Here is a 26636-nt window from a genome sequence, read left to right on the forward strand (position 1 = left end):
GCCCTATCCTGGGCCATGTCCTGTGTGTTGTTGTGTCTTGTGTCCTGTGTCTTGTGGAATATGCAAATTCCTTGCCACATTTTTTCAACATTCCGCTTTTTTGTTGTTGTTCTGTTGCCAATCTTGTTGGAGTCATCTTTGATAAGCAAACTTTTGCACTGATAATGATATTTTTATAGTGCGTTGACGAGCTTGCCAGCCATCACATCAGGGGAGTCCAAAGGAGGCACAGAACTGAGTTGTTGCGAACGAGCATGGTATATTCTACTCTTGAGAATGTTGGAAACATAAAGAAGGGTTCTGCAATTCGAGCAGAGTCTAAGGTATCCAGGATTCTTGAGTTGAACGATTATTGTAAACAGATTACTACTACAGAGGGAATAAAAAGGCAGCAGTGCCATATATTTTGATACCCGATACTCAGAGACCATGTGTATAGTAGCCAGAGGGAAAAACAACCCCTAAAACATACCTAGCGGTCGTGGTTCCTCTCCCATCTCCCATGATTGAGAGAGCTCGCGGTCTGCTTGGGGCAATCAAGGCAAGGGCCGCGGCTCGGACCGTTTCCGTCCGTTCTTTTTGATACATCGTTTTTTGTCCTTATTAAAGCATAAATAAATCATAGTCCAAGGTATCGTGTAGGCGCAATACACGACTGTATCGTTCTTAGTTGTTTATTTTTGTAGTTGTCGTCGGTGTTGCAGCAATTTGTGGCATTGCCGACGATTGGCAATCGATTTATAGGCCAATTTGCATAATCATTTAGTTCACATGCCACAAGACACACACACATGGACAGACACGCATACTTTGGCACAAACTTTTCCTTGAGCTAAAGAAGAAACAGGGGAAAAAAGGTTGGCATACAATTTTTGCTTGAATTTTTTATGCGAAATTGATTTTTTCCCGAACGCATTGCGGCCCCCTCACCTCCAGCAGAGCTTCCGGCCCAGACAGGGGTCCCACCCACATTCGGATGTGTCATGTATATTTACCTTCGACGGGGTCTCCCCTCCCCCCAAAAGCAATCTCAATCAGCAGCTCTAAAAACGGTTAACGACTTGTGCTCCTGAGAGTGAAAGCGGTATTCCTTGAGTAAAATTTTCATAAATTTCTCCACTTTTACCTGTAACGAAAATTGCTTAAACTTGTGATGGCCAAAAGTCCGTTTTGGCCTCATTAAAGCGCCTCCGGTCAGACGAGGCCCACTGAATTATTTATAATACTCTTCTTTCCCTCTTGGGGCCAGGACATGCGAGTGGGGATAAGTATAGCTGCCCCCCCTCCCCCGGGCTGGGTAATATGCCAGGGCCAAGTTGTCTTTGGATATACATATCTATATACCTGTAAAGTCCTGTAGCCCCCCCCCTGTATCCGTGTCTAAGGTGTGCCTGGACCCTGGGGCTGGTCAGCAAAAGTTGAATAGGAAGTTCTTCAAATTATGCCAGAAGCACAGAAGCGGCAGACAAAACGAAGAGTCAAGAAAATTGGTCGGAAAGGAAGGAAGGCGAGCTTCGGTTGGCGGCTTCTTGCTTTTGGCTTTTCTTATTTTAAAATTTTACCTTCTATGTATTTAGGCCCATGCCCGTATTCTATGGCCATATTTCAGCTCAACTTTTGCCGCTCGTGGCCTCGAGGCATAGGCAAATTTTTTGTGCCATTTGGAACGGTAATCAAATATTAATATGGTTGGAAAGGATGAAGAGTGGCTGAAGGATGCTCGGCCTGAAAATAGGTTAACTTTTTTCCATGCAACTTCCTTCCTTATTGATGGTAATATTACAATAATACATTTATGCACATTTCTCAGACTTTCCATGAGGTTTGTATCTGTTATTCGAGGGTCGTTCCGGCCACACATTTTTTAGAGTCAAAAGCACTTTAGAGAAGGTTCTGATCGCCCGAAGAAGACGGCAGTCCTTTCCTAAAGACTCCCTTAAGATTGGAAAATAAACAAGTGAAATGTTGGCCAGCTTTCACTGCATCCAAATAAATTAAATGGGATATGTTTGGTCCTACAAAATCCCACAAACTTCATAACATAGCATTACCACCTTCATAGCATTGCTGGTGGGCTCTCTAGCTGGGAATATCTGGATTTTTTAGGTTAAAACCATCTTAAGTACTACGGCTTACTATCTAAAAACTATACTTGCTAGATTTATTGCCCATCTTTCAGTATAAAACGCCCCCAAAACACATCAAATTCTTATTTTCCTGAACCGATTTTACCTCTTTAAGAACTTAAACCGCTTTTCATCTCAGGCTCGTACTTTTCTCTGCATCCAGCCTCGCTAGACTGCATAATTCATATGGCAAAAGGTGGCCCAAGTAAAAGTTGCCTTCTCTCAAAGTTGGCTCAAAGAGCCGGCACTTGGCATCACCTTAAGCCGCCTTTTCAGCGCCGCAAATTGCATTTAGCGCATTAATTTGACGCCTCCGCCTCCGCCTCTACCTTAGCCTCTGCCTCTGTGGGTACTGCCTTCGGGTGCATGGGAATGGCATGGAATGCTCCTGACAAGCCTTTTAATTCTGCCCCCAAGATAATCTCTCCTCCAGGTTTCCCGCCTGTCTCATTGTTTCTTTTCAATTTCAACAGCACGGAAAGCGGCCACAATTGAAATATTACCATTTGATAACTAAGTAAACTCCAGGGATGTGTCGGGGTCACCACAGCCACTAACCGTTTGCCAGCCGCCTCCACTCTGTCCTGTCTCGCTGGCTTTGGTAAATGGCATTTCCCCGTGACCCATTCTTACCTGAATCGCGTTGACTTTTGGCCCTCTGTGTGTACGCGAGTGCTTTGATGTCTTGCGGTTCTGTTCGCGGGTCTCCAGGGTTGGTGCGGGGTCACCAAGGCGCTGAAATTGTGCGCCGCAATCTCTTAAGACCGGCGACAAATATACTTGGGCGCCGTGCTGTGTTGGGGGTTGGAGTTGGGGCTCCGGGGTTCCGGGGGTTCCGGGGGTTCCGGGTTCTGGGGGCTTTAGGCATTACCAAGATTTAACAACAACTTCTGGGCTTTTGTCGACTCTTGGCTGTTGTCTGGCGGGTTAAACGACGCGAGCCCGCTCAGGTAGAAGACGGGGCTCGTAAATAATTAATCTGCCCGCAAAGTGCGATTATCAAAGTGTTGGAAAAATGTTAAATAGCTCCCCAGGGCCCCCGGAGCCGGCCCCCCCTCCGTCACATTAAAATGCGGCGACAGTTCTGGGCGCTCTCCTCTGACTCTGTGGACATTTTCCCGTCGGCCATTTGTTTCGGAGTTCTTGATATTTTGTCGACTGGCAGCTTCAGTTGATGTTTTTCAATTATGCAAATAAAGGGATTAATTTGTTGCGGCTCCAAAAACAAAAAAGAAGTAGTAGGGGGCGGGCACTGAAAATTGTTTTTAAGAATGCGCCAGGCGCTGATAAAAGTTGGTCTTACAAGGGGTCCCTGCTCCCTGCTCCCCTCTCCCCCCTCCATCCAATAAGACAGAAGATAGCAAACTGCACGACAACTATAAAAAATTTCAATTACGAAAAGGGATGGCAGTGGCAGGGAAGTGGAACTTCCCGAAATTGACTTCATTAAAGTCGAAACAATTTTTGGACGCGGACAAGACAAGAGGCTGAGGGGAAGGAATTTTACCATAGAAAAGAGTTTCTATATTTGAAATAATGGAATCTGAAAAGAGTTTCCTTAAACCAGTACTCCGGAGTCCCCATTTGCTGCCAGTTCTTTACACGAAACCTAATATTTCCGAAACTAAGCGGTGGAAAACCAGCCAGTGGAAATATTCATTCCATTTCCATGAAGGGGTTAAAGAGCCCCGGCAAAAATAAAGAGAAAGTACGAGTAGCGGCTCATTTAATTTTATTTGTCGAAAAATTGTTGTTGGTGTCAATTTCTGGTACGTGTGCGTGTGTGTGTGTGCTGCTTTTGCCCCTTTCTATTTGGCATTTGCTTTTGGCTTTCATTTTATTTGCTGTTTCAATTGTCAGCTCCGCTTTCGGCCCAGCTTTCGGCTGAAAGTGGCTGTCGAGTATTAGGTCTAAATGGTGTATTACAAAACATTCCAACAAAAGCAACAACGAACAAGAAGTGCCATCAAGGAACTCTTTATGATGATATGGTGGCAAAATGTTGAGGGGGGGGCTGTGTTTTCGTTGGGGCGTTGCACAAATTAAACCCGAATGAAAATTAAACGATGCATGAAATTACTTTGCTTCTTTTTCACTCTCTCTTCCTGTTTCTCGCATTCGCGGGCTGTCTGGCATACCCTTCAAAAGGGGTAGGGCATATTTCCACAAGTACTGACAGGTCTCTAGGGATCTCTAGGGGTCTCTTCTTTCATTTTAGGGTATCAAATGCTTCGGTTAGACTTCCTTTTCCTCCTCTTTTTGCTGGAGGCCAAGTTCTGCTCCTTCTGCTGTTGCGACTTTGCCTTTTGCCTTTTGGCTTTTGCCTTCGGGTTGAGCTTTCCCTCGGCCTGACTGGGGTTCCGCTTGGGGGGCCGGGGTGGGGCGTTTTTAATTTTTAATGTGCACTCAGTTGTTGTTTCTGCCGGGTAGAAGGACACACACCATTTATGCAGTCACTGTCTGGCCCAGCAAAAGTCTGACAAAGAAGCCAAGGAGAGTGCGGCCCAGTCCCGGGCCAATTTGCCGAGTCAAATGTCACTCAACTGCAATTAAGGCGCTACAAAACGATGGGGCGTGTCCTGTGACACGGGCCAAAGGTACAAGTTTAAGCGAAAATGGCTGGCATCAGCGGTTTTTACTTTATCAAAACTGTTGGGATGCTTGAAGGATTTCCCTTCTACATCGGGGCGTCCAAGGCGGCAATAATCGTTCTAGATCTCCTTTGAAGGAACCTGTGTAGCTCCATTCCCATTCATGGAGCAGGAGTTCTCTTTACATGGCCTGTGGACGCTTCAGAGGCTACTCTTAGGCCTCTTGGCTGGCCAGAAGGTGTGTAGCTCTCCATCATGGGACCTTTTGCAATGATATCCTGGGTTTGTTTGCCTTTATATCTTTGGGGACTGTCCTCAAATGTCATTTATGGGTTCCTCCCTTGGCTTCCTGGCTCCGTTCTCCTGTTTTGTGGCTTCCTCCTGCTGTTGGATCGCCTCTGCTCGACATTAAAGTCAATATATTCGAATATATACAGGTCGCTCAATAAGTCCCTCCTGTCGGAGTCCCTCCACTCCCCCTGCCCCAATCGGTGACACAAATTCTCCAGCTTATTAGCACATTTTATGGCACCATCCACTCCATTTATCTGCCTATTTTTTCGGTGCTGGCAGAGCCAAAAAAGTAACCCCATCACAATACACACGGAAATGAATTTATAATGCATGACTTTTGCTGTTTTGTTGGCCCGTTTGGGCCATCAAATATTCTGCCATTTCGGCTGCATGTGTGGGAGGAGGGGAAGGGGGGAGACACAAGAGAGGCGCGACAGCAAAAAGGCACAACTGGAAAGGCAAACAACTAACTCATTTTGTGGTTGCCATCTCTTTTGCCCCTCTTTTTATGCCAATTGTCGATTGTCTGCCACAAACAGGCACACACACACACACACACGCACACACACACACAGAGAGAAATACGGTGAAAGCATTCAGCGTATTTTTTATTGAAGGCGCGACTGCGATTCTGATTCCGATTGCGAATCCGATTGTCGTTCCCTTTGAATACCCTGCCAGAGGGTGGGCTCATTTCCACCAGTCGTTTGTAATGCCACTGACTGCCTGGCTCCATCAGATTGAAGCTTCCAGAGAGGATTCCCCACATCCCCTGACTAAATCGTGGGTCAACTCCGCAAGGATATCAAATGCTTCGGCCTCGCAGTGGCCTCTGCCTGACGCTTTGACTGGCCTGCTCTCTGCTTCCGCTGCCACTGAGCCTCTCTCTGCCCTCTGCCCTCTGACGATTTGTGGTGCACATTGTTCAATATTATAGTCGACCGTGTGTCTGTGTGCATAACCTCCGGCTTGGGTTTTTGAGCTGGGGCGTGTGACAGCTCAATATATTCGCCATTTGTCGCTGTATAAGCCACATAGCTGCCATCCTCCAACCTCCAACCTGGCCCATTCCCTGCGCTGCTTTTTCCCCCACACTCAAGGTGTGTGTTCTGTCGCCGCTCTCGCTGCCACTGCCACTGCCATTGCCTTTGCTGCTCTTCTGCTGCCACTGCCACTGCCTTTGCTGCTCTCGCTGCTGCCACCGCTAGTTGTCATATAAATGTGGCTTGCTGAATGTCGCAAAACTGCTGAACGATGCCAGAGACAACAGGAGATCCCTCAGACACCCACCCAGCGCCCTCTGCCCGCGGAAGCAAAGGAAAAGGCAGTCACTGTGTAACGATGCACAGTGGTTCGAAGTGTATAAAAAACGTTAGAGGAAGGGCAAGAATGGTCTTTTATATAGTCCCAATGGTGAGGAGAGGCTACTAGATCTTGTATAGAACGGGTATAACATGTTCTCAAAGCTGTAGATGCACTTCGAACAGAATTCTGTAAGCCCTGTAAAACTTAACATAACTTTAACAGCACTTCAATGAAGAAATGTAAAGCCTTTCACGCTCTGCAGAGCTTAGATCTTCAGACTTCAATTAGGAAACTCTAATCAATACCAACAATAAATAAATCAAATAAAATATTAAATATATGTTTTTTATAAATAATTAAAAATCTAATTATTTTTAGTTTTTTACGATATAAAATAGGTGCTAAAAATTCAAATATATCTCCCAAAAGTCGTATCCAAAGCTCTATTAAAATCCAAAAATCCAATGACAAAAATAAAGTAAGACTAACCCCAACATAGGCCCCTGGTGCCACTGTTCCAGACTGGGTGTGTGTGTGTGTGTGACTCCATTGCTTCTCTGTAGTAGTGCTGTTTGTTGTTGTTGCCGGAGAAATGCAGGAAAATCAATTTCGTTCTCCATTTGCAGTTGGCAATTTGCATAATAAGGTCGTTTGGCGCAATTTGCATGTGAATGTGATAAATTCAATGGCGGCGCTGCACGTTACACCACACACACACACACACACGGGCACACACACGTGCCTGTGTCTGCGTGAGTATTTGTTTTTTTTTTTTCGCCAGTGCGGCCACAGAACTCACTTTTTCACATTTGACGTTTGAAGAAATGAAAAGTGTAACGGTATATTAAATAAGTGGGTGTGTCTCCTCCCCCTCGTCCCACCTCCCACCTCCCCCATGTGGGGTACTGGCTCTCTCTCGGACTAGGACTGACCGAAAACCCGCCAAAATGTGTCGCCAGGCAAGGGGCAGATTTTTGCTGTTTGTGATTTAAGGGCTTTGGCATTTGTTTAGGTCTCCATACTCTTTTCAAAGGGTATTGAACTTTTGTTGAGAGGTGTTTACACTTTTGACTCCATTCTTAACCAATTAAAAACGATTTTTACACGGGTTTTTCAGGAACCAAACTACCTTGTAAAAGCAGAATCAGGTTCACACAATTTGCTGTTATATTTTTTCCATCTTCCTGGTTTGTATATCATTGTTTTGTTCTTTTCTGGAAATTATTGTCTTATTAGTCTGTACTTTTTGTATTTTTCACGTGAAGGAAATGCGGCTGCAGGGTTAAATCCTTATAATTGGAATTTGTAATAATTATGGGCCCAAAATTATTTTTAAAAAATTCCAAAATCGCTATTTGTAGGCTGCCAAGTTTGTTACTTTATATCTGGCTTCTGCAGCACCGAAATCCAAAATAATTAAATCATTGAAAAGAGAATTTTATGATTTTTCAAAGGATTTTATATTCTTGTTGGGTTCAAAGGGATTATCTAAAGAAATATGGTACTAAAGTGGAAGTTTTCTACCGCTTTTAATGTCTTTAAAACTTAATATTTTATATATTCTATATTTATATTTATTTTATTATTTATTATATATTTATTTATATTTTGTATATTCGATTTTGTATCTATTCTATATTTAATATTTATGTCGTTTAAGAGGATTTATCCGAAAAAATATGGCTTTCCACTGTTTTTAATGTTTCTTTAACTTTGATAATTTTTTTTAAATTATATTTTGTAGGGTATGGTCTCCTTTTAAGTCTCTAGTTCTTTAGAGGCATAAATTTCCACAAAAATAAAAGCTAAAAATCTTTAAAATTTCTCTAAAGAATGACAAAGACACGAATTTGTTGCCTAAAGAGTTTTGTAAGGACTACCCAACCGATATGCACCTGCAGGGTATTCAAACAGACTTCACCTTTCAAAATTTAAACGTAAAAATATGTGAGTTTTTTGTGTATTTGTGCCGTGCCCGCCACGTGAATTGTAGACTGCAGTGACATGCACTGGATTGTCCCGGATCCCCGGTGGCAGGCACCCGGCGTCCAGGAACAACAACGGGAGCGTGCAAGTCAAAATTCATGTGACAGCAGGCCCCAAAAGGTTTTTTGTGTGTTTGGGTTTTGCTAGTTTTCTGGTTTAGACGGAAAATATGGCCAGCCGGAATCATAACCGCTGAAATATGCATGTGGCAAGCAAAAGTTTGAGCCACTAAAGGCTTAAGCCCGGCCCCACAGGGGAGCCCCAGGGGCAGGACATTAGAAATAATTCCACCACTCGCATAGCCGTTTTCTCTAATTCTGTTTATCTCGTTTTCTCTACCAACTAATTGCAGACATTAGCAGCTCCCTGACAATGACCGAGGTGAAGATACCCAATCACATAATGCGGCTGAAGAGCGCCACTCTGGGCTGTCGTTATGCGCTGGACGGCGAGTCGCTGTACTCGGTGAAATGGTACAAGGATGGACACGAGATCTACCGCTATGTGCCGCGCGATAAGCCCCCTGGACAGGCGTTCCCCCTGCCGGGAGTCAACATCGATGTGAGTGGGGGGGGGAGGGGAGTGTATGGTGCAACAGGTGCTGCCACTGCTGCCACAAAAAGAAACAACGAAAGAGGGAGAGAAATTTAATTTAAAATTTTATTACAATTTACGGGGTTGGGCTTGGGGTTGGGGCTTAGAGTGTGGGGGTTGTTGTTTAGGATTTAGTGTTACGACCCGATCATAATGATTATTTTAAAACATGTAATTGCCACAGAGCACCCCCAAAGCTCTCAGACGCTGGGGGCGTCTTCTCCCTGCTGCTGATTACGTCGACGGTGAGATGAAAATTGCTGCCACGTAGTTTTGCAATTTAACTTTAATTTAATGTGGATGTAACCGGCTTTTGTTGGCCATAAAAATGTGTGTGTCTGCTGCTTCCTTGTTCGCTCTCTCTCTCTCTCTCTTTGGCTTGGCTAAGGTCACGTGTTGGTCTGCTTTTGCTGCGATTGAAAAGGTTAACGGAAATCACTTAAAGCTGTCAATATCCCAGACAAAGTTGATATCCTTTGGCCTCCCATTTCCCCACTTCCACTTCCCATTCCCAATGGCAGGACTCTAGCGAGCCGCTCTAATAATAATAATTTGCCAAAAGCACTTAAGTGCGTCTACTTTGTCGGATGGCAGGGCAAAGGCAGAGCAAGTGCAGGGCAAAGGAGCCAGTGCCAGTGCCAGTACCACTGCCAGACCCAGAGCCAGTGCAAAGGCAAAGTAAATCCCGTCAATTGTCGGTCTAACGTGGCGTATGAGCAATGTGCGAGCGTGTTTTATGGCCTGTGCGTGTTTCCCAGCGGCCAAAAAGGGCAACACAACCACACAAAGGGGGTCGGGGGGAGGGGGAGGGGGTCCGGGGGTGGAAATAAGAGAGTCCTTCAGGGCCTAAGTGAAACAACAGGCCAGGCGTGCAGGCAGTGGCGGGCATAACGCGTAATGCGGCATAATTTTCGCTGATCTCAATGTCTGCATTTGGACCCGGCCAAAAAGGGTTGAGGGCCTTAACCGCGAGGACAGGCAGATGATTAGAACAAAAGAGAGAGCGGGAAACAGAGAGGCAGAGCTGCGGCAGGGAAAAAGCTCTTGGAAAGCTGTGCGGGACATGATAAAGTGGAAATATTTTCACGCGAACGCCTTGTGGCCCGGAATTAATGCCGGAAATTCTCTTTAGAATTTTGGGATATTGCTTTTGGGAATTTCCGAAAATCTGGCTATTAATAGAGAGAGCGAACGAATCTAAAAATATAACGAAAATGTGCGTGTGAGCAAGTCGCAAGAGGCAACAGTTGATTGAAATGGAACGGAGTTGTTTCACGAGGTTTTTATATAAGAGAATACATCAGGAGGGTTTGGAAAACTGTGAAAAATGGTGACAGGAATTGTTTTGTGTGGATAAATAGCTTGTAGATACCATTTCCCTTTAATCTACATTACGAATGTATCTTTTATCATCAAATTTATCCCTTGGATGCTTTTGTAGGCAACCTCCTTAACAAATTTTATGTAATTCAGGTACTTTCGATACTTTTTGTCTCAAAAGAGCCGTGGAAACACTTGTCTAAACATCTTTCGTTTTATTTAATGTCTCTTTGAAACAATCTCTTGCTAATATACTTCAAAGATACTTAGTGGGGAGTGTGCTCCCCTCTTTTTAAATGAAATTTGCATCCAAATCAGAGATGTGGCTCCCTGTTCCGGCCACTGCAATCAGGGCAGCATGAACAAGGTTAGAGCTGAGATTCTTTTTGGCCAAAACCAAATTTGGAATTACAAATAACAACTTCAATCTGCAATCATGAGCGAAATGGCCAGCGCATGTTCATCCAAAGTGGAGGATTGTTAGAAGACTTGAGACGCGGGGGGGCGGGGGGGACGTGGGAGACGTAGAAGCAATAAAGAGAGACGACTGCAATTTGAATTGTGGCTAGAAGAACAATTCTCCATCTGTGCTCAGCTGTAGCCGGTTTCTACCCCCCTTTGACCAACATCCACCCCCCATGAAGGGGGTCACGCGGGGCGCTGACAACTTGAGCGTGCCCCAAGAATTGGGGAAAAAGAAGCACAACCCGACTTAAGTACTGCCAAGAAGGGAACAAACAAAAGCCAGTCCAACGACCATTGTACAAGAATTGAAGGGCTCTGTGTGGGGGGAGGGTGGGGGGAGGGCAACGACATCCGAAAACAAGCAACAAACCAAAAATAATGTTGAACGTGACTTTTGTGATTGTTTACGTCAGAGTGGGATAGAGAGACCAGAGACAAAAGAGTGAGAGAGAGAGGAGACGAGCATAAAGCGAGAGCAAAGAATTTTCATAAAAATTTGCTCGACAACGGTCTAAAAATGGAATGCAATGAAACTTTCTTTGTACACCCCGCTACGAGCTGGAAAAAAGGGTATAATGTGGAGCTGTTCAACAGGAAGCGACAGGGAGACAGAGATTCTGATCACTAGAAGGGGCATACGTACATGTATATCCTTTTGATCAGCCATAAGTTGTACCATTTCTGTTGTATAAACGCTTTTAAATAGAATTCGAAGACTTCGAGACTCTAGACTCCACTTAAATGGCTCCCAAAACTGTAAATATGTGTGGCCGAGGGTATTTTGTAGTTCTACTTTTACTCCAGGACACTATTTTATTTAATTCTTCAATTTTCAAATACACACAAGTTAATCGTGGCTCTAAACAATAGGCCAATATTGCGCGAATGATTTAAACCAGCAACGATCACTGTTAACAGCGGCAGCGTTAACAGCAGCATCGGCTTCAGCAGCAGTGCTTACAGCGGCAGCGTTAACAGCAGCATCGGCTACAGCAGCAGCGTTAACAGCGGCAGGCTTAACAGTAGCATCGGCTACAGCAGCAGCGTTAACAGCAGCAGCGTTAATAGCAGCAGCGTTAACAGCAGCAACGTCGACAGCAGCAGTAGCTGCAGCGCCAGAATCGACGCCCGCTACTAGTCTCCCTCGCTGTTTTTCTCTCTCTCCCCCTGTTACTGGCACTGTTAACTCTACGACCCTGTTGATCTTCCACTTCTAGACCCGCTCTCTCTGTTACTTGCTCTGCTAGTCTCTCTATCTCTGCTGATGGTTCTGTTAACACTACAGACCCTGTTGATCAGCCCTTTCTAGTCTCTCCCACTCTGTTGCCTTCTCTGTTAAATCTACAGACTAGATCCTGTTGCTGCCTTTGACTTCTCACAAACTCCCACATATATGACTTTCAAATAAAAGAGAATTATGTACATAGAATCCTGGTTGAATAATTGCTAAGTAGTTTTGAAGCCAGCAGTGGCTCCAATTTGATTGAGTCCACAAAAGTGCACACCTAACGAGCGGCAAGGGCCGCGGCTCTACCTCTAACTCTTCGATTTCCGGGCATAAAAACAGCAGGTATCTTGTGGTCGGTATAGATACCAACCAATACCATATAGAGCGAGCCCTCAACGGAGCATGTGTGTGCGTTTGATAATAAAAACTGCAACTTAAAGAACTTGACTGCAATTGTTGCTCGAAGGAGAACAAAACGAAGATATTTGAGTGACTTTTACAACAGTTTTCGCCCGTGCCCCTCCCTCCCCCCGCCCACTTGGGCCATTCTCCTACAGAGTTGCGTATCTTCCATCTTTTATGCTGTTCCTCCTTCGTTCCTTTGTACCCTCGTTCCACTTTTAGTGTGGAAATTTTGTGCGATTGTTTCTAGATATTTCATTGGAGTTTTTCGGGGATCTTGGGCCCCGCTTTATGACTTTTGTTGGCTTTTCTGCAAATTAAATTTGTCCGTTGATGAAAGCCACGCCTACTGTCCGTCAAGACAGACCCCAAAAACTAATAATAAACTGTGAGAGTATTTTTGGGGTTCTGCGGGTGCCATCATCAATCTTCATTTGGCAGGAAAAAAACGCCACACCATTAGATAAATCTTGAACTCTAATTGCATTTGGATTTGTGTCGATTCATTGTTGTGTAATTTGTCTTCTCTTGCAGCTGCGTAACTCCTCGGACACACAGATAATCCTGCGACGCGTAACACTCCAAAGTTCTGGACTCTACCGCTGCGAGGTGTCCGGCGAGGCGCCCGCATTCAACACCGTCTCCGAGTCGGAGACCATGACGGTTGTGGGTAAGTACTTTCACCACCCACCCCCCCATAAAAAAGGTGAAAAACGAAGGACAGTCATGGGGCGACAACAGAGAATTTAATTAAAATGCTAATAGTCCCGGGCAGTCGCAGTCGCAGTCAACAATGTTGTGAATGACATCTGAAGTTGCATGCAACGGCAGAGGCAGAGGCAGAGGCAACATAATTGGTGGGGAGAGCGAAAGCCAAAAAGGGATTGACAGACACAAGTTAAAGGATAACAACCGAGGACTCCTGTCACCAGAAACGGATCGGAAAAAAAACCCATTTAAAGACCGAACCGAACCCTGTCTGAAATCTGAATCCGAGTCGGAGGCGGAGTCCGAGTCGGAGATGTAGTCTCTGGATGTAAATTGCATGCAGGTTGTCAGCCCGCTGTCAGGGGATTCTTTGATGGTTTCCTACTCACACGCTCGGATGCCTCCTTCTTACCCTCGGCTGCAGATGCGGGTTGAAGCCTTTAAACCTTTAAAGAGCAGATCGCCAGAGCCACCAAAAACTCTCCCTAAAACCTTTACAATTAATTCCCAAAGCTCGTTGCTCCAAACCTTCAGTTATCTTTTGTCGGGGATCCTTTCACTCGGCGACATTAATCAACATAATTAAATTAAAGTTTTTCAGTGCCGACGAAAAACCCGAGACGGCTTTAAGGCGTGTTCCGGCGCCTCAGGTGTCGCCGTGTGGCTCCTTGGTGCACCATCATCGTAAATGGAATTCATGCAACATGGCAATGCGTTGCAAATGGCATTGTCGAGTCGAGTCAACTCCCAGGCTCCTTGTAAAGCTCGCCAGCTCTTGTTCGCTCCCTCCCACTGCCCGTTTTTTCGCTTTCTTTACGGTTTTCTGTGTGTTGTTTTTGCTCCGTGCGTTGGCAACCCTAGACACTGGATAGCACTCTACCCTGGCCACCATCCAGCCTCCACTCCCATCTTCTTTCGCTTTTTGCTCTTAATACAGCTGCATAATCTAAGCCAACAATTGAAATGGAATTTCTGCAGTCGCCGTCGCCGTCGACGTTGCAGCTACAACAAAGAGTCGCCCCAGAGCCCCAGCCCCAGCCCCAGCCCCAGAGCCCCCGCCCCCGCCCATGTGTGTACAGAGAAGGGGCGTGGCAACTGTCATTGCAATTTTGAAGTAAAATTATGTTTTCATGTCGACTTTTAAGTAGGAAAAATGGTCCCTCCAAGACAATGGGCGCCAGCTGCCACAAAAACTTGGCTGTGAGAGTGTGTGTGGGGGGCAAGGGGGAACCCGGGTTTCCTGAAAGTTTCCTTCAATCAAGAAGCCTCGCCTGAAGTTAATCACAAATTTATAAACTCATAAAAGAATCAAACGGTTATCAATATGTGCAGCGCCAACCAAGGGAATCCCCCTGAGGACTCAGACCAAGAAAATCATCTTGAGAGGGCTTCTCTGCCTTGAGGCACGCCCATCGCCCAAAACCAACGCCCAACGCCCCTTTGCTCGGGACAACACGCACTAAGCACATTTCATGCTGATTTTCCTTTTGGCCATTCCCAGAGCTGACAAGCCCTCCTCCATCTTCCTCACGACTGGGTCGCATTGGAATGTCAGGGAAATGGAAATGGTTTTGCATATTAAACAATGTGTCTGGGCAGCCAAATTGAACGATATTCGAACCAAAGTCGAAGGGGGAAAACGCCAGAGAATATAAAGAAATTGTGGGCGTTGCAAATCGAACCCAAACGCAGACCAAGGAGGAATCTCATCATCAACAACTGTGTCAGCGGCATCATCATTCTTGGGGTTGTCTGTGTGGGATGGTCCTGGGTCGTCCTGCTAATGCAAGTGAACCATAAAATATGCTTTAGTGGGGGACTCTGCCTCGTTTGTCCCCGCAGAGACCTGCCCAACGGCCCCAATGTGGCGGGAAATGTTAATTTTTGCGATCATAAAAAGCGCCAGCGAAACGCCAATCTTTTATGGATATGATTTTGGTGGGATTCCCAGGCTGATTTATTGATATGGAAGCTGGGCAAATGTATTGGTTTGTCGGGTAGCTGGTTGGAGTGGATGTTGAGATGAACTGCATTCATGTTTAGGTCTTGAGGGGGCATGGGATCCATCCAGCTATCTGGAAGTACAGCTGATCTAAATAGAGCTTCCATCTGGAAATTAATGATATTGATATTGGATTGGCGAAGAGAGTTCCGGCTTAACAGCCTGTTACGCCTGCTGCCGTCTACAGCTCTCTGTTAACAGCCTGTTGCCGTCTACAGCTCTGCTGCCGGCTACCTCCCTCTGTTAACAGCCATGTAACGCCTGCTACCGTCTACAGCTCTCTGTTAACAGACTGTTACGCATGCTGCCGACTAGCGCTCTCTGTTAAACGCCATGTTACGCATGCTACCGGCTGCCTCTCTCTGTTAAACGCCTGTTACGCCTTCTGCCAGCTACCTCTCTCTGTTAAGCGCCTGTTACCGCCCGCTGTTATCGTTCTCTGACGCCGCTCGCTGCTCTCACGATCCACACGGCTTTCGAGCGGCCCTACGAATTTATCCAAGCATAACCGGCCCTTACCATCTATTCCTCAAGATTCTTTAAACGGTTAAGAACTCCATTCCCCTACTCACAGGAGTGGAAGAGTAGAAATAGCAGAAGAGAATACCATTCCTCTTGGTCCTATTTCATCCCATTTATGTGCGCATTCTTTCAGCTGCTCTTTCTTCTCCCGTTGATGCTTCCATCTTCACCATTTGCCTCTTCTCTTCACTGCATTCTTCAATTATTTTCCTGTCGATTGTTATTTACATTCTTTTTGCGGTCAGGAATGCTCTCTCACTCTCTCTTCCGTCACACTCTTTTAGCCATCTGTCGTTGGGTCCATTGTTGTTCGAAAACAACTTGCAAGAAATTCAAAAAGAAAAGAAACGAAATGGAAGAGAACGGAAATGAAATGAAAGGGAACGGATTGAAAGGGAACGGCACTGCACTGCAGGACTGTCACTTCCTCGCACTCCTTGTACTGACAGCTTCTCGGGTTCCCCAAAGTACTTCAGTCCGGCACTATGTCGCCGCTTTCGCTGGCCCTTTCTCCACTTTCTCCTCCCTCCCACATGCCGCAGTTTTCTCTTCCACTTCCTCTTTGTCCGCAGGACAGACGCCCTCCTCATTTGTTATCTTTAATTTTACATATGGCAACGATTTTTAATGCACCCCACCCCACCCCACCCTGTCCGCTCTCTTTCGCTCTCTGTTGCGGCATGTTTGAGTTAAGACAACATTACAGTTACCGTTATTTCCTCAGCTCTTCCTGTATCCGTATCTGTATCTGACTCTTCCATACAGACATTTGTATCTGTGTGTGTGTGTGTGTATCCGTGTGCGCGTTTGGCGCGTTGTTTTATAATTAATGAGCACGCAAGGCTCTCAACGCTCGGCACATGTCCTGCTCTCTCGCGCCGGGTACCCATCCATGGGGTTCTGGGATCCTAGCAGGGTCCTTGGGCAGGTCTTCTACTCGTTCCCCCACCCTCTGAATTTATGGTTAAGTGCACTTTAAAGGACAAACACATATATAACTCACTTTTCCCCGCTGCGTTTCCTCCACACACCACACACGTCCCCGTACTCGAACTCCTCCTCGCACTCCTCCTCGCACTCGTATAATGTGATCGCTTATCGATTTTACAATATAAAAAAGCAATTGCCTGCATAAAGGACCAAGACAAGGATGTTCTTGGGCCCCACCTCCGTGACCCCCCACTGGAGAGAGCAAAGTTAAATGTGATTTTTATGAGCTATGAGAAAAGTTGGCCAAGGGAGCGGAGCCCACTCTGCCGCAATATTTATTGTTGCTCCCTGCCCTGGTCACACTAATGAGCTGTAAATTCTCCAAAGAGGCTCCAGCTCCAGCTCCGGCATTCATTAAAGTTTAGTGCGAACAATTGAGGGGAATTCTTGGGGGCCACAAGTTCCTCCACTAAGACGTTGAGCAGATAATACTTTGTTTGAGTTGAGGGCAGGCTATTTATAGTCTTGTTAACGTCTTGATAACTACATAACGGGGATACAAATTTAATGGTCATTCGAATAGGTATTTTATGAGGTCTGTACCGAGTGGATCGTGAGAGCGAGCCCGCGGTCACAGAGCGGTAACAGTGCTCTGTAACCGAGAGCGGCCCTAGGCTGTTATCGAGCTAACAGAGAGTGCTAACAGGCTGTTAAGGGAGAGTGCTGATAGGCTGTTAACGGCGAGGTCTAGAGGGCTGTTAACGGCGAGGTCTAGAGGGCTGTTAACGGCGACGTCTAGAGGGCTGTTAACGGCGAGGTCTAGAGGGCTGTTACGGCGAGGGCTAACAGTCTGTTAATCTGCTGTATTAACAGCGCTCTTCCTCTGTTCGATCTGCTGTCCTAAACAGATGCCCTAGAAGCCTCTTACGAATAAAATATAATATTTCACAGCGCAAATAACAAATAAAATTGGCTTTAATCAAATCTTGTTCAGAATAATCGTTTATAATGGCAAAGTTATGTCTTCCAGATCTTTTTCTCTGCCATAATAATGACGTAGTCTTCAGAAAGCATCCCAAAAGCCCTTTGACCCCCTCGATACCTCCACCTCTCTTGTTGCAACAAGACAGACCCGCCGGATGACTGAAATGAAGGACTTCAGAAATATTTTTTTTCTATCTGCCTGAGCTGTCAACTACCACTGTCTGCGACTGTACTTGCTTTAAATATTTCTATTTGCATTTTACGTTATTTATTTCCATAGACAAATGCCATTTGGAGTGGAATAAATTTCACATTGCAGCTGGGCGTAAATCATTTCAACAAATGTTTATTAAAAAATTTGCAAAAGTATGAAAAGAGAGAGGGAGAGGGAGAGGGGGAGGCAGAGCGAGTCACTTAGGCAAGGACTCACAACATGTGCATAATCCACTTGTCCCCTGGAGGACTACGGTCCCTGGAGGAACCCCCTGTATCTAGAACAAGCGAATGCCTAGAGGAGAGACACAGCCCCAGTCCCAGTCCCAATCCATCTGCTCATTGCCGAAATCCCAGCCACCTGACCCAGCTTATCGCTTGCCTCAGAAGAAGCTGCAGAGTGCGCTGGAGGGGTGGCAAGGGGGTGGGGGAAAAACATGCCGCAGCATATTAAAAGGAGACCACCAACAGAGCCGAACGGACGCCCACTTAAAGTGCTCACTGTAGTTGTCTGTCCCCCCCCGCTGGCCCCCCTCTTGTCAGCCACCTTGTTGCTGTTGTTGCTGGAGGCTGCTGCCTTAGACACTTTTTCACCTGGTTTCTTTCGTTCTTTCGGTTTTTTTCCGCCTTCTTTCTGACTGCACAAAAGGTAGCAAACGAGCAGTTAAAACGGTAGTCCCCCCCCCCCTGCGCCCCACCGCTCTACTTTCTGCCGAAAAAGAAACTGCTTAGTCATGGGAAAATGCCGAAAATATACTTGAACCATGCGGCTATTCAGCATTCAGCATTCCCTCCATACCCACCACTCCCTCCCTCCCCCCGCATTTCCCTTTTAGCTTTTAGTTTTTTGGGCTTATTGCAAGTCCTGCTGCGGGTTCCCCTGCCCTGACTCCCCCTCCCCTGCCTCCCCTGCCTCCTTGTCGTTGCGTGCTAAGTCTGGGCAAAATAAATTGCCAAATCATACCAACATACACTCAGGCCATCCATGTGTGTGGGGGGGATACCCTCCCTCTGCCTCTCGGCCTCACCCTGTTCTCCCCTTTGTTCTCTCGGGCTCTTCATGGGGGGTCGCCCCATTAGATTTATGCCACAAAATAAAATTTAAGTGCGACAATATGGCGTTGACTTAAAAAATGCTCACATTATATATAAACAATTATCAGAACATAACCCCGGGAGCACACACAGGTGGGCACAGGGGATGCCAAGGCGGGGAGGGGTTTCGATAAAGGTTTTTTGGCGGGTCATAAATATCAAGCGGAGATAACATTCAATTTATATTGGAAACCATTAATTAAAGTTCAGCTTAGGTTAAGGTTTTTTTTAGGGGGACATTTGAGGGGCGATAAATGGAGGGAATTGGGAGGAGAATTCTGGCGGAGAAAATTGGGAAAAATTCTCTAATCTATGCCTAAGAATATACGATATTACTTACATTTTATGGATTTGTTTTTCCAGCTAATTTTTGATCAGAAATTGCACTTCTTATTTCTTGAAATTTCTTAAAAATATATTTTAAGGGAATTGGGAATAGAATTCTGGGGGAGAAAATGGGGAAAATAAGTCTCCAATCTATGTCTAAGAATATTCTATACTACTGTATTTTAGGGATTGATTCTTCGAGTTAGTTTTTAAAAATTAAATTGCATTTTTTCTTTCTTGAAAATTCTTTCGAGGGGGAAACTGAAATGCGCTAAATGAAGGGAATTGAAGGGAGAAACATTGGGAAAATCTGCCGTCAAATAAAGTTCCAATCTATGCCTAAGAATTTTAGATACTACTGTAATTTTGGGATTTGTTTCTTCCTGTAAATTTTTAATCATAAATTGCATTTCTTCTTTCTTGAAATTTCTTAAAAATTTCTTTCAAGGTGGATATCTAAATATGTACGTTAAATGGAGGGAATTGGAAAGAGAATTCTAGAGGAGAAAATGGGAAAAAATAAATCTCCAATCTATGCCTAAGAATATTAGATACTACTGTATTTATTGGATTGAGTTTTCCAGCATTTCTTCTTTCTTCTTCCCGGCCGAAAATCCACCTAATTTCTTTCCTTTTTTTCCTGGGTCCTTCTGGTTTTTGCCATCATCTAATTTCGGTTGATAACAATTTACATTGGCCAACTGGAGCAGTGCCACTGCACAGGGAACAAATCATATTTTCAATCTCTCGAAATGTGTTTATCAAAAATGCATTTTTCCAAGTTGGATTTTTAGATTGCTTCCTTTATGCGTTGCCCCCCCTTTGCATGTTGCACCCAAATTGAGTTTTCCAAGGGAAAGAGAGGGAGAGCCAAAGCAAAGTAAACTTTACTTTATAAATTACAAATAAGCAAACGGAAAATCCAATCCAGAAAAGAGCAACCTTAACCGGACTCGGGACTGGACTTCCTGCTTCCTGGAACTGGAACCATTTTGGAGTTGACCAAAAACCCGAAAGCCAGGCCACAACAAAAAGCTCTGAAACGGCTTCTAAGCAAAATTAATTTTTTGAAAACCATTAAAAATTAATTTTATTTTATGGCACACACAGAAAAGGAAAGGAAATGTTATGAGGAAGAAGATTTCCCTTCCTACGTTTTTTTTTTTCTTCCTTGGTTTTGGCATGAAAGAATATTTATAATGCATACAGAAAACACTCGGAACGGCCCAGAAAGGCAGTGGGGACACAGCACAGTGGGCGTGAACAAGGCCCGAGGAGGCCGCCTGCTCCTGGTCCTGGTCCTGGTCCTGGTCCTGGCTTTGGTCCCACTTGACTTGGTTTTTATTTCTGCACATGCATGGATAACAGAGTGTTGCACGGACAATGCCAACGGGGAGCAGAGCCAGAGACTTATGTGGAAAGTGTCCAATGATTTTTCGAAATGAGAAACACGTGTGCCAGACACATTCAAATATTTATTAAAGTTCGCTGGGATTTAGTAGAAGGGAGTGTGGCGATGGTTGGGTATTTCTACATATTTATGGTGAAAATAGTTTAGATGGGGTGGAAGGGTAGATGGTTGTCTCTCTGTCGCTGCTTTCTTTGTTTGAAAGAGTATTTTAGTCTTCGAGCAATTAAAGACACGTTGCTCTTCCTCTGGCCTTCTGGTATTTATTTTTGTTATGTACACGAAATATGCCCAAAAGGCGTTGGAGGTGGCTTCTAGGCCACATGCCTCCCCAAGCCACACCCACACAAGCAGACACACACATGGCCAAATAAACTTTGAATAAGCAAAGTCTCTAAAGCTTCCACCCCCCGCCCCTCTGGCCCACTGCCTGCCACAAATCTCCACATAAATCTTAAGAATGCCGGCCAGACCCACATAGAAAATAATAAAACAAGAAAACAGGGGCCAAGAGCTGGTAGCGGCGGTGCTGGATCTGGGGCAGGGGCAGAGACTTCTCTCTGGCACAAAATGGCCAGCAAAACATTCAATTTCCCCGGCTCATTAAAATTAAATAACTAAGCTCAGACGGGCAGAGACTGGCACGGAGACTGGAGGTCCACGGAGAGGGGGAGTGCGGCAGGGGGGATGCTTGCTTTTGGGCTAAATTTAATTGAAGTGCAGCCGAACTAAAGCAATCACAAAAGTCTATGTCGGCTCCTAATATTACGCTCAGTGTATTCTGAGCTGCTACGAAATTGTTCGCAGTGTTCTCTTTCGTTGCTTTCCTTGCAATTTACCGTTGGTTATTGTCCACTGCCCTGCCATTGCTCTGTGCTTGTTCATTCTCGTTCACTGCCTGTCCCATTGCTGTGTGGGTGCGAGTGAAAGAGCGCGTAGCGAGAGAGCCGACTCGCTCAGAGAGGATCAAAAGCAACAAGAAGAAGAGAGCGCGCGCTGAGCGCGTTCCTCTGCGGCAATGCGTTTGGGTTGGAAAGAGAAAGAGCTACATGGCTATTGCGTCGCAGAAAATAAGCGCCTTGGGCTCTAGAGTCTGGACTGAGAGGGCTGTTTTGGCAATGCTGAGAGAGTAAATGAGTCATTGCCCCGCGGAGTGCTTTAGTGTCTGACGTGTTTTAAGTGAAACCGATCCGAATTCTAATACAAATCCAACACAGTTACATATGTAAACAGCTATAGCGAATTTAGTAATTATGTACAAATATTTAAAGTGGCTCCCAGCTTAAATGAAACAGAGCAGCTTTCAGATGAGTGGCTGAAAATTAAGCTATAAATCGCACGAAAATTGGTCGACGCGATGTAAAATAGGTTGAAAAGTGCTATAGACAATAAAGAGAGCTTACCAAAAAGTAACTTTAAATACAGTTTAAAAGTCAAATAAATACAAAAAACTATTGTCAAGAAAACCGCTTCAAATAATCTAAGGAATGAAGCAGGGCAGTATTTATGTTTTTAATTGTTAAAAGTGTGTTAAAAAAATATTAAAAAATATATGAGGTTGGTTTAGATTAAATTTAAATATATATCTATCTATATACATTTGATTTTTAGTTGTAGGTTAAATGGTTTACAAGTTATAGCACATTTAAGTGTGAAAGGGGCTTTGATTCATTTAAGCTGTGGAGCCAGTGGATATGGCTAATAGAATATACGTTTCCAATGGTGAAGATCAGCTCAGAACAGGCCGAAGTGCAGAGAAGAGCGTTAGAGTGGCTCGATTCCGAATATTTCTACTTCAGAAATCATACAAAACCTTTATATGAAACGCGTGTGGCCTATAACTTTCAACAGCCCATGAATATCTTCATAAATGGGAAATTTATGGCATTTTTTAGAAGCCTTAATACCTCTTTCAAGGCCTCTGGAAAATATAAACTATATATTGAAATGATTGAGTGGCTTTATTGGAGCCAAGACCCTATATATGTGTGGAATTCTCCTTATTGAAGTAGTTAATCGATATTTGAGAGAAGTGTCTTCAAAGTAGGTCTTCCCCTTAGTGCTCGATGATGCTACAGATCTACATCAAGTCCCTAAAAATGGGACCTTGTTTGAAGGAAATAAGAAAGTCTATAAATATGGATGCCTGCTCAAAAGACCGTACATCACACACCCACTTTACCATCCACCATCTTAAGTACTTTCGTTCTAAAGCTTCTCCCCTTTCTTACCCTTCAGTGACACCCAACCATGGCCCGAAGATAACCGGCGGACAGCCGCGTTACCAGATCGGAGACACTGTCCGCGTCAACTGCACCTCGTCGCCGTCCAAGCCGGTGTGCCACCTGAGCTGGCTGATCAACGGGGAGCCGGTGCAGAAGGCCCACTTGCGGCAGTACGACAAAATAGTGGTCAATCGGGATGGCCTGGAGATGGCGCGCCTGGGCCTGGAGTTTCGCGTGCGTCCCTTCCACTTCAAGCACGGGGATATGAAGCTCAAGGTGAGTGGGGGCTCTACTTTCCCATAAAAGGTGCTCTTCCTAATGGACTTTCCTGTGTTTCCTTGCAGTGCGTGGCCAAGATCAGCTCGTTGTACTTGCAGAGCAACGAGGAGAGCGTGGAAAGCGATCGCCAGCAGCGAGCACCGGCCCTGGAGTCCCGCGAAACGGTGGCGGCCAAGTCCAGCACTATTGGTAGATCCCCCTCATCAAAGTGGCATTCCCTTCGCCAATAGCCTTACTAACTGAATCCCTCTTGCAGGTGCCGCCGGCTCAAGGCTGCCCTCCCATGTCGTGTCGTTGCTGCCACCAATTCTGCTGCTTCTGCTGCTCCGGGCCTGGCCCTGGTCGAGGGCGAGTTAACTATCTGCGGCCCCAGCTGAGACTCTGAACAGTAAACCGGAAAGATACATATGAACTATTTAGCACAGCAGCAGTCGAGTCCTAGTGGAAAAGCAAACATATCCTATGCCAAAATCTCAAAGAAAAAATGAAAAGATTAAGTAAATCCTTGATATCGAAATTCAATTGATGTTTGTGTGCGTGTGTGTGAATGGAAATGCAAGGAAAATTCGCAGGAAAAACTACTCAAATCGAGCATTTAAGCAGAGGCTAAGAAACTGTACATAAATATGCATAATTTTAGGCAAAGAAATCGTTGTTTTTAGGCAAAAAAAAAAACAAAAAAAGAAAAAAACTTGAAACAAGATAACATAAATACATTCGTTAATCTTTTGTGATATTTTCTTGATTTTGAAAAGGAGGGAAATAAAATAATATACCTGTAGAAAATTTTGACCTATTTTCTCCAATCCATTCCATTCCGCTCCTTCCTTTGTATTTTATCGAAACCTTTTTCGGGCATATCAGAAGCGTCTAACATTTCAATTGTAAAAAAATACCTACTTGCACATTTATGATCTATGATCTACATACGATATCACATCCAAAAACTAACCCAAAAATGAGCAGAAACTTTGCATTTACTTCTAAGAGCAACTAACTTAAGAACCTAAGCAAATGTAAGAAAAACTGTAAAGCCACAAGATCGAAACTAATTTTAATTCAATAAAATATCAAAATACACAAAATACAACAAATTCTACAAAGAAACCAAGCAAATATATAGTTAAATTTGATCGGAAAGCTGTAAATAGGCCGTGAAAAGAGGCATTCCTTGGTAAAAGTAGAAGTGGTTCCGAATCTGAATGTATTATGTCTAAGGGGTGTATCTCTGAATGTATTTGAAGCAATCAATGCCAAGCTGCGGGATTCTTTTGGAAGGAAACCTGTGATTATATTTAAAAATTAGCCAGAGGTTTGCCGGGAAGCCTCCTCTTGAGGCTATGGTCTTTCCATTGAAATAATAATTTAAAAAAATTAAGGATTGATCTCTCAGAGGCATAGCCTAGTTCCATCATGGAATACAGAAGTTAGCTTTTAAACAGACTTTTGTGGATTCATTTCAATGGTTTTCCATTTAAATATTTTTTAGAAAATTCCAAGAGTTAATATTTTTGAAGAAAAATGAACTTGAAAAGGATTGTATTTAAATTCAAGCTTAAGAAAATTTCTTGGGATATGTCAACCTTTTTTTCTATATATTTTAACCTTTGGAAAAGGCCTTCAGCCTCTGTTGCCCAGAACCTTGAGAGCTATCAGCTCTGAGTGGAAGAACCTTCTATAATAAGTCTCCCCTGTGTTCAAAGATCTTCAATCAACAGCCACAACAATGTCTTGTATTAGAAAAAGTTCAACGACTGGGCCCCTCTTTAATGATGGTTTTTCCTGCTGACTCAGGCCCTCTGAAAAACATTGGCATAAACTTATCCCTTGAGAAATTAGCCGCATGCATGATACTAATCCTTTGGCTTATGCTAATTTATCTAGAGCTGAGTCAGAGGGACCCCAGGGGTCGGTTTATGCCCAAAAAATGGTGAAAATTGACACAGACATGCAAGGGGCGAAAATGCGCAACAAACCGCATAAAATGCATTCAAGTCCAAGCAAACAAAAAAAAAAAGGGCCAAAAGCCAGCCAGTTCATGACTCATGCGATGGGGGCAGGGGGTACTGGGGGTACTGGGGGCGGGGGCATTGCATGTTTTGGCGCGTGAGAAATGCAATTCATTTGCATACAAAGCCGCCGGTTCGATTTTGGGCCAACAAACAGTGTATCTCGGGCATTTCCTTGGCAGCTTGGCATTGATTGACCGGGCAGGGGCCGTACTGTAGTCCCTCCTATAAATTAGCCAAAATGAATGTTTATCGCATTGTACATAGCCTGTGGAGGTTGGACTCAAATTTCATTAGCTCTTAAGCGGGAGGCAGTCCTGGAACAGACCTCTATAAGCCTATTCTCCAGTCAAATCTAAGTAAATCTTGTGCGTGTTGTAAACTAAAGAAAAACCCCCACCAGGGAGCAGAGAAAAACAAATTGGCACTCCCTGGTTGGTTGGGTTTATAGCTAAGAAAACATAAACTAAACCTTCCATAAATCTCCATTTTGTTCTCATTTATTTTTCCCATTTATTTTTCGTTTTTAATTAAGAAACAATCAAATGTTTAAGAACGAAATTTAGTTTGTAAAACTGAACATGAAAATGATAAATAAATTAAGTGAAGACAGGACAAGCAAACCGAATGACTTTGTCTTTCAGCGAAACAGGAAACGCATTTCCGTTTCCGCTTTGCCTGGCCTTCCTGTCCTACTCTGTCCTGCAAGGACCCTGTGGCATTTATTGACTAAAAATCGAAATGAAATCACACAAAGAGCCAACAAACGGATAAATAAATTGTCATAGATCTCTTAGTCACAAGAAGCCTGGAGGAATCAAAGCCTTGAAATTTTTGGGGGGAAGTAGAATATGAGAGACTTTAATGCTGGCACAGGGAGTGCATTCTGCACTCCACCACTCCACCAATATCCCCTACAAAATGTAACCACAATAAAGCAGGCTTTGTTCTATTTCTGTGACCTGCCACAAAATGTGCGTGTGAGCAAGTCGCATGTCCAAAAAGGCTTGGTTAATATGACTTTTATTGTTTTTAGAGTACATCCCAGTCGACTCTCCTCACACACTCATTCAACACATTCCCCTTTTTCGTTCAAGTTCCAGTTTTTTGTATAAAAATGAAACAAGATCAAATTATATTCACGGACCAGCTGCTGCACCACCGGTGCGTGGCCTCCCGCGTCGAGGAGACACGCAAAACGTGGGTGGCGACGGAATCGTGGTTTCCGGTGGCTCAGCAGGAATACTACTCCCGCTACGGTGAGATCTACAAGGAGTGCCACGAGCAGTACGGCCCCAGTTTTGAGTACTTTGCCAAGCGGATTCGCCTGCGAAAAGACTTCCAGGCCAGCACAAAATCAGCGGCTGAGGAGCGGGAGAGGGAGTCCTTCATTTCGATGGAACACCTGAAAGGCTACAAGGTATCCCCGACCACCAATGGGGAGTACGGCTTGGTGCTGCCTTCGCGTATCTTTCACTGCTTCTAAATTCAACAGTATCTTTGACAAACATTGGTCTTTTCTACAGTCTTTTTAGTGCTTTTGGTGGAGGCATAAATAGATTTATTAAACACTTTTTTTCGACAAATAACTGGAAGAAAATAATTAACAATACAATAAAATGT

General features: G+C 44.6%; 2 protein-coding genes across 2 annotated transcripts in view; both read left to right on the forward strand.

Moving 5' to 3' along the window:
* Positions 1-23775, forward strand: part of LOC6603541 — a 39529-nt gene extending 15754 nt beyond the window's left edge. The window contains exons 3-7 of the mRNA XM_002028476.2: positions 8655-8863; positions 12846-12981; positions 22739-23001; positions 23070-23193; positions 23261-23775. Coding sequence (XP_002028512.2) covers positions 8655-8863; positions 12846-12981; positions 22739-23001; positions 23070-23193; positions 23261-23361 — 833 coding nt within the window. The 3' untranslated portion in view covers positions 23362-23775. The remainder of the gene's footprint in view (positions 1-8654; positions 8864-12845; positions 12982-22738; positions 23002-23069; positions 23194-23260) is intronic.
* A 2333-nt stretch (positions 23776-26108) lies between these two features.
* On the forward strand, positions 26109-26636 carry LOC6603540. The gene has a single exon (XM_002028475.2). It carries the CDS (start codon positions 26131-26133, stop codon positions 26497-26499), a length of 369 nt encoding a protein of 122 aa, XP_002028511.1. The 5' UTR covers positions 26109-26130; the 3' UTR covers positions 26500-26636.

Source organism: Drosophila persimilis, unplaced genomic scaffold (genome assembly GCF_003286085.1).
Source record: "Drosophila persimilis strain 14011-0111.01,24,50 unplaced genomic scaffold, DperRS2 tig00000124-arrow-pilon, whole genome shotgun sequence".
Classification (NCBI taxonomy): domain Eukaryota; kingdom Metazoa; phylum Arthropoda; class Insecta; order Diptera; family Drosophilidae; genus Drosophila; species Drosophila persimilis.

Excerpts from the sequence above, each read along its gene's own strand:
- LOC6603540 (XM_002028475.2), top strand. The coding sequence starts at position 26,131 with ATGAAACAAGATCAAATTATATTCACGGACCAGCTGCTGCACCACCGG.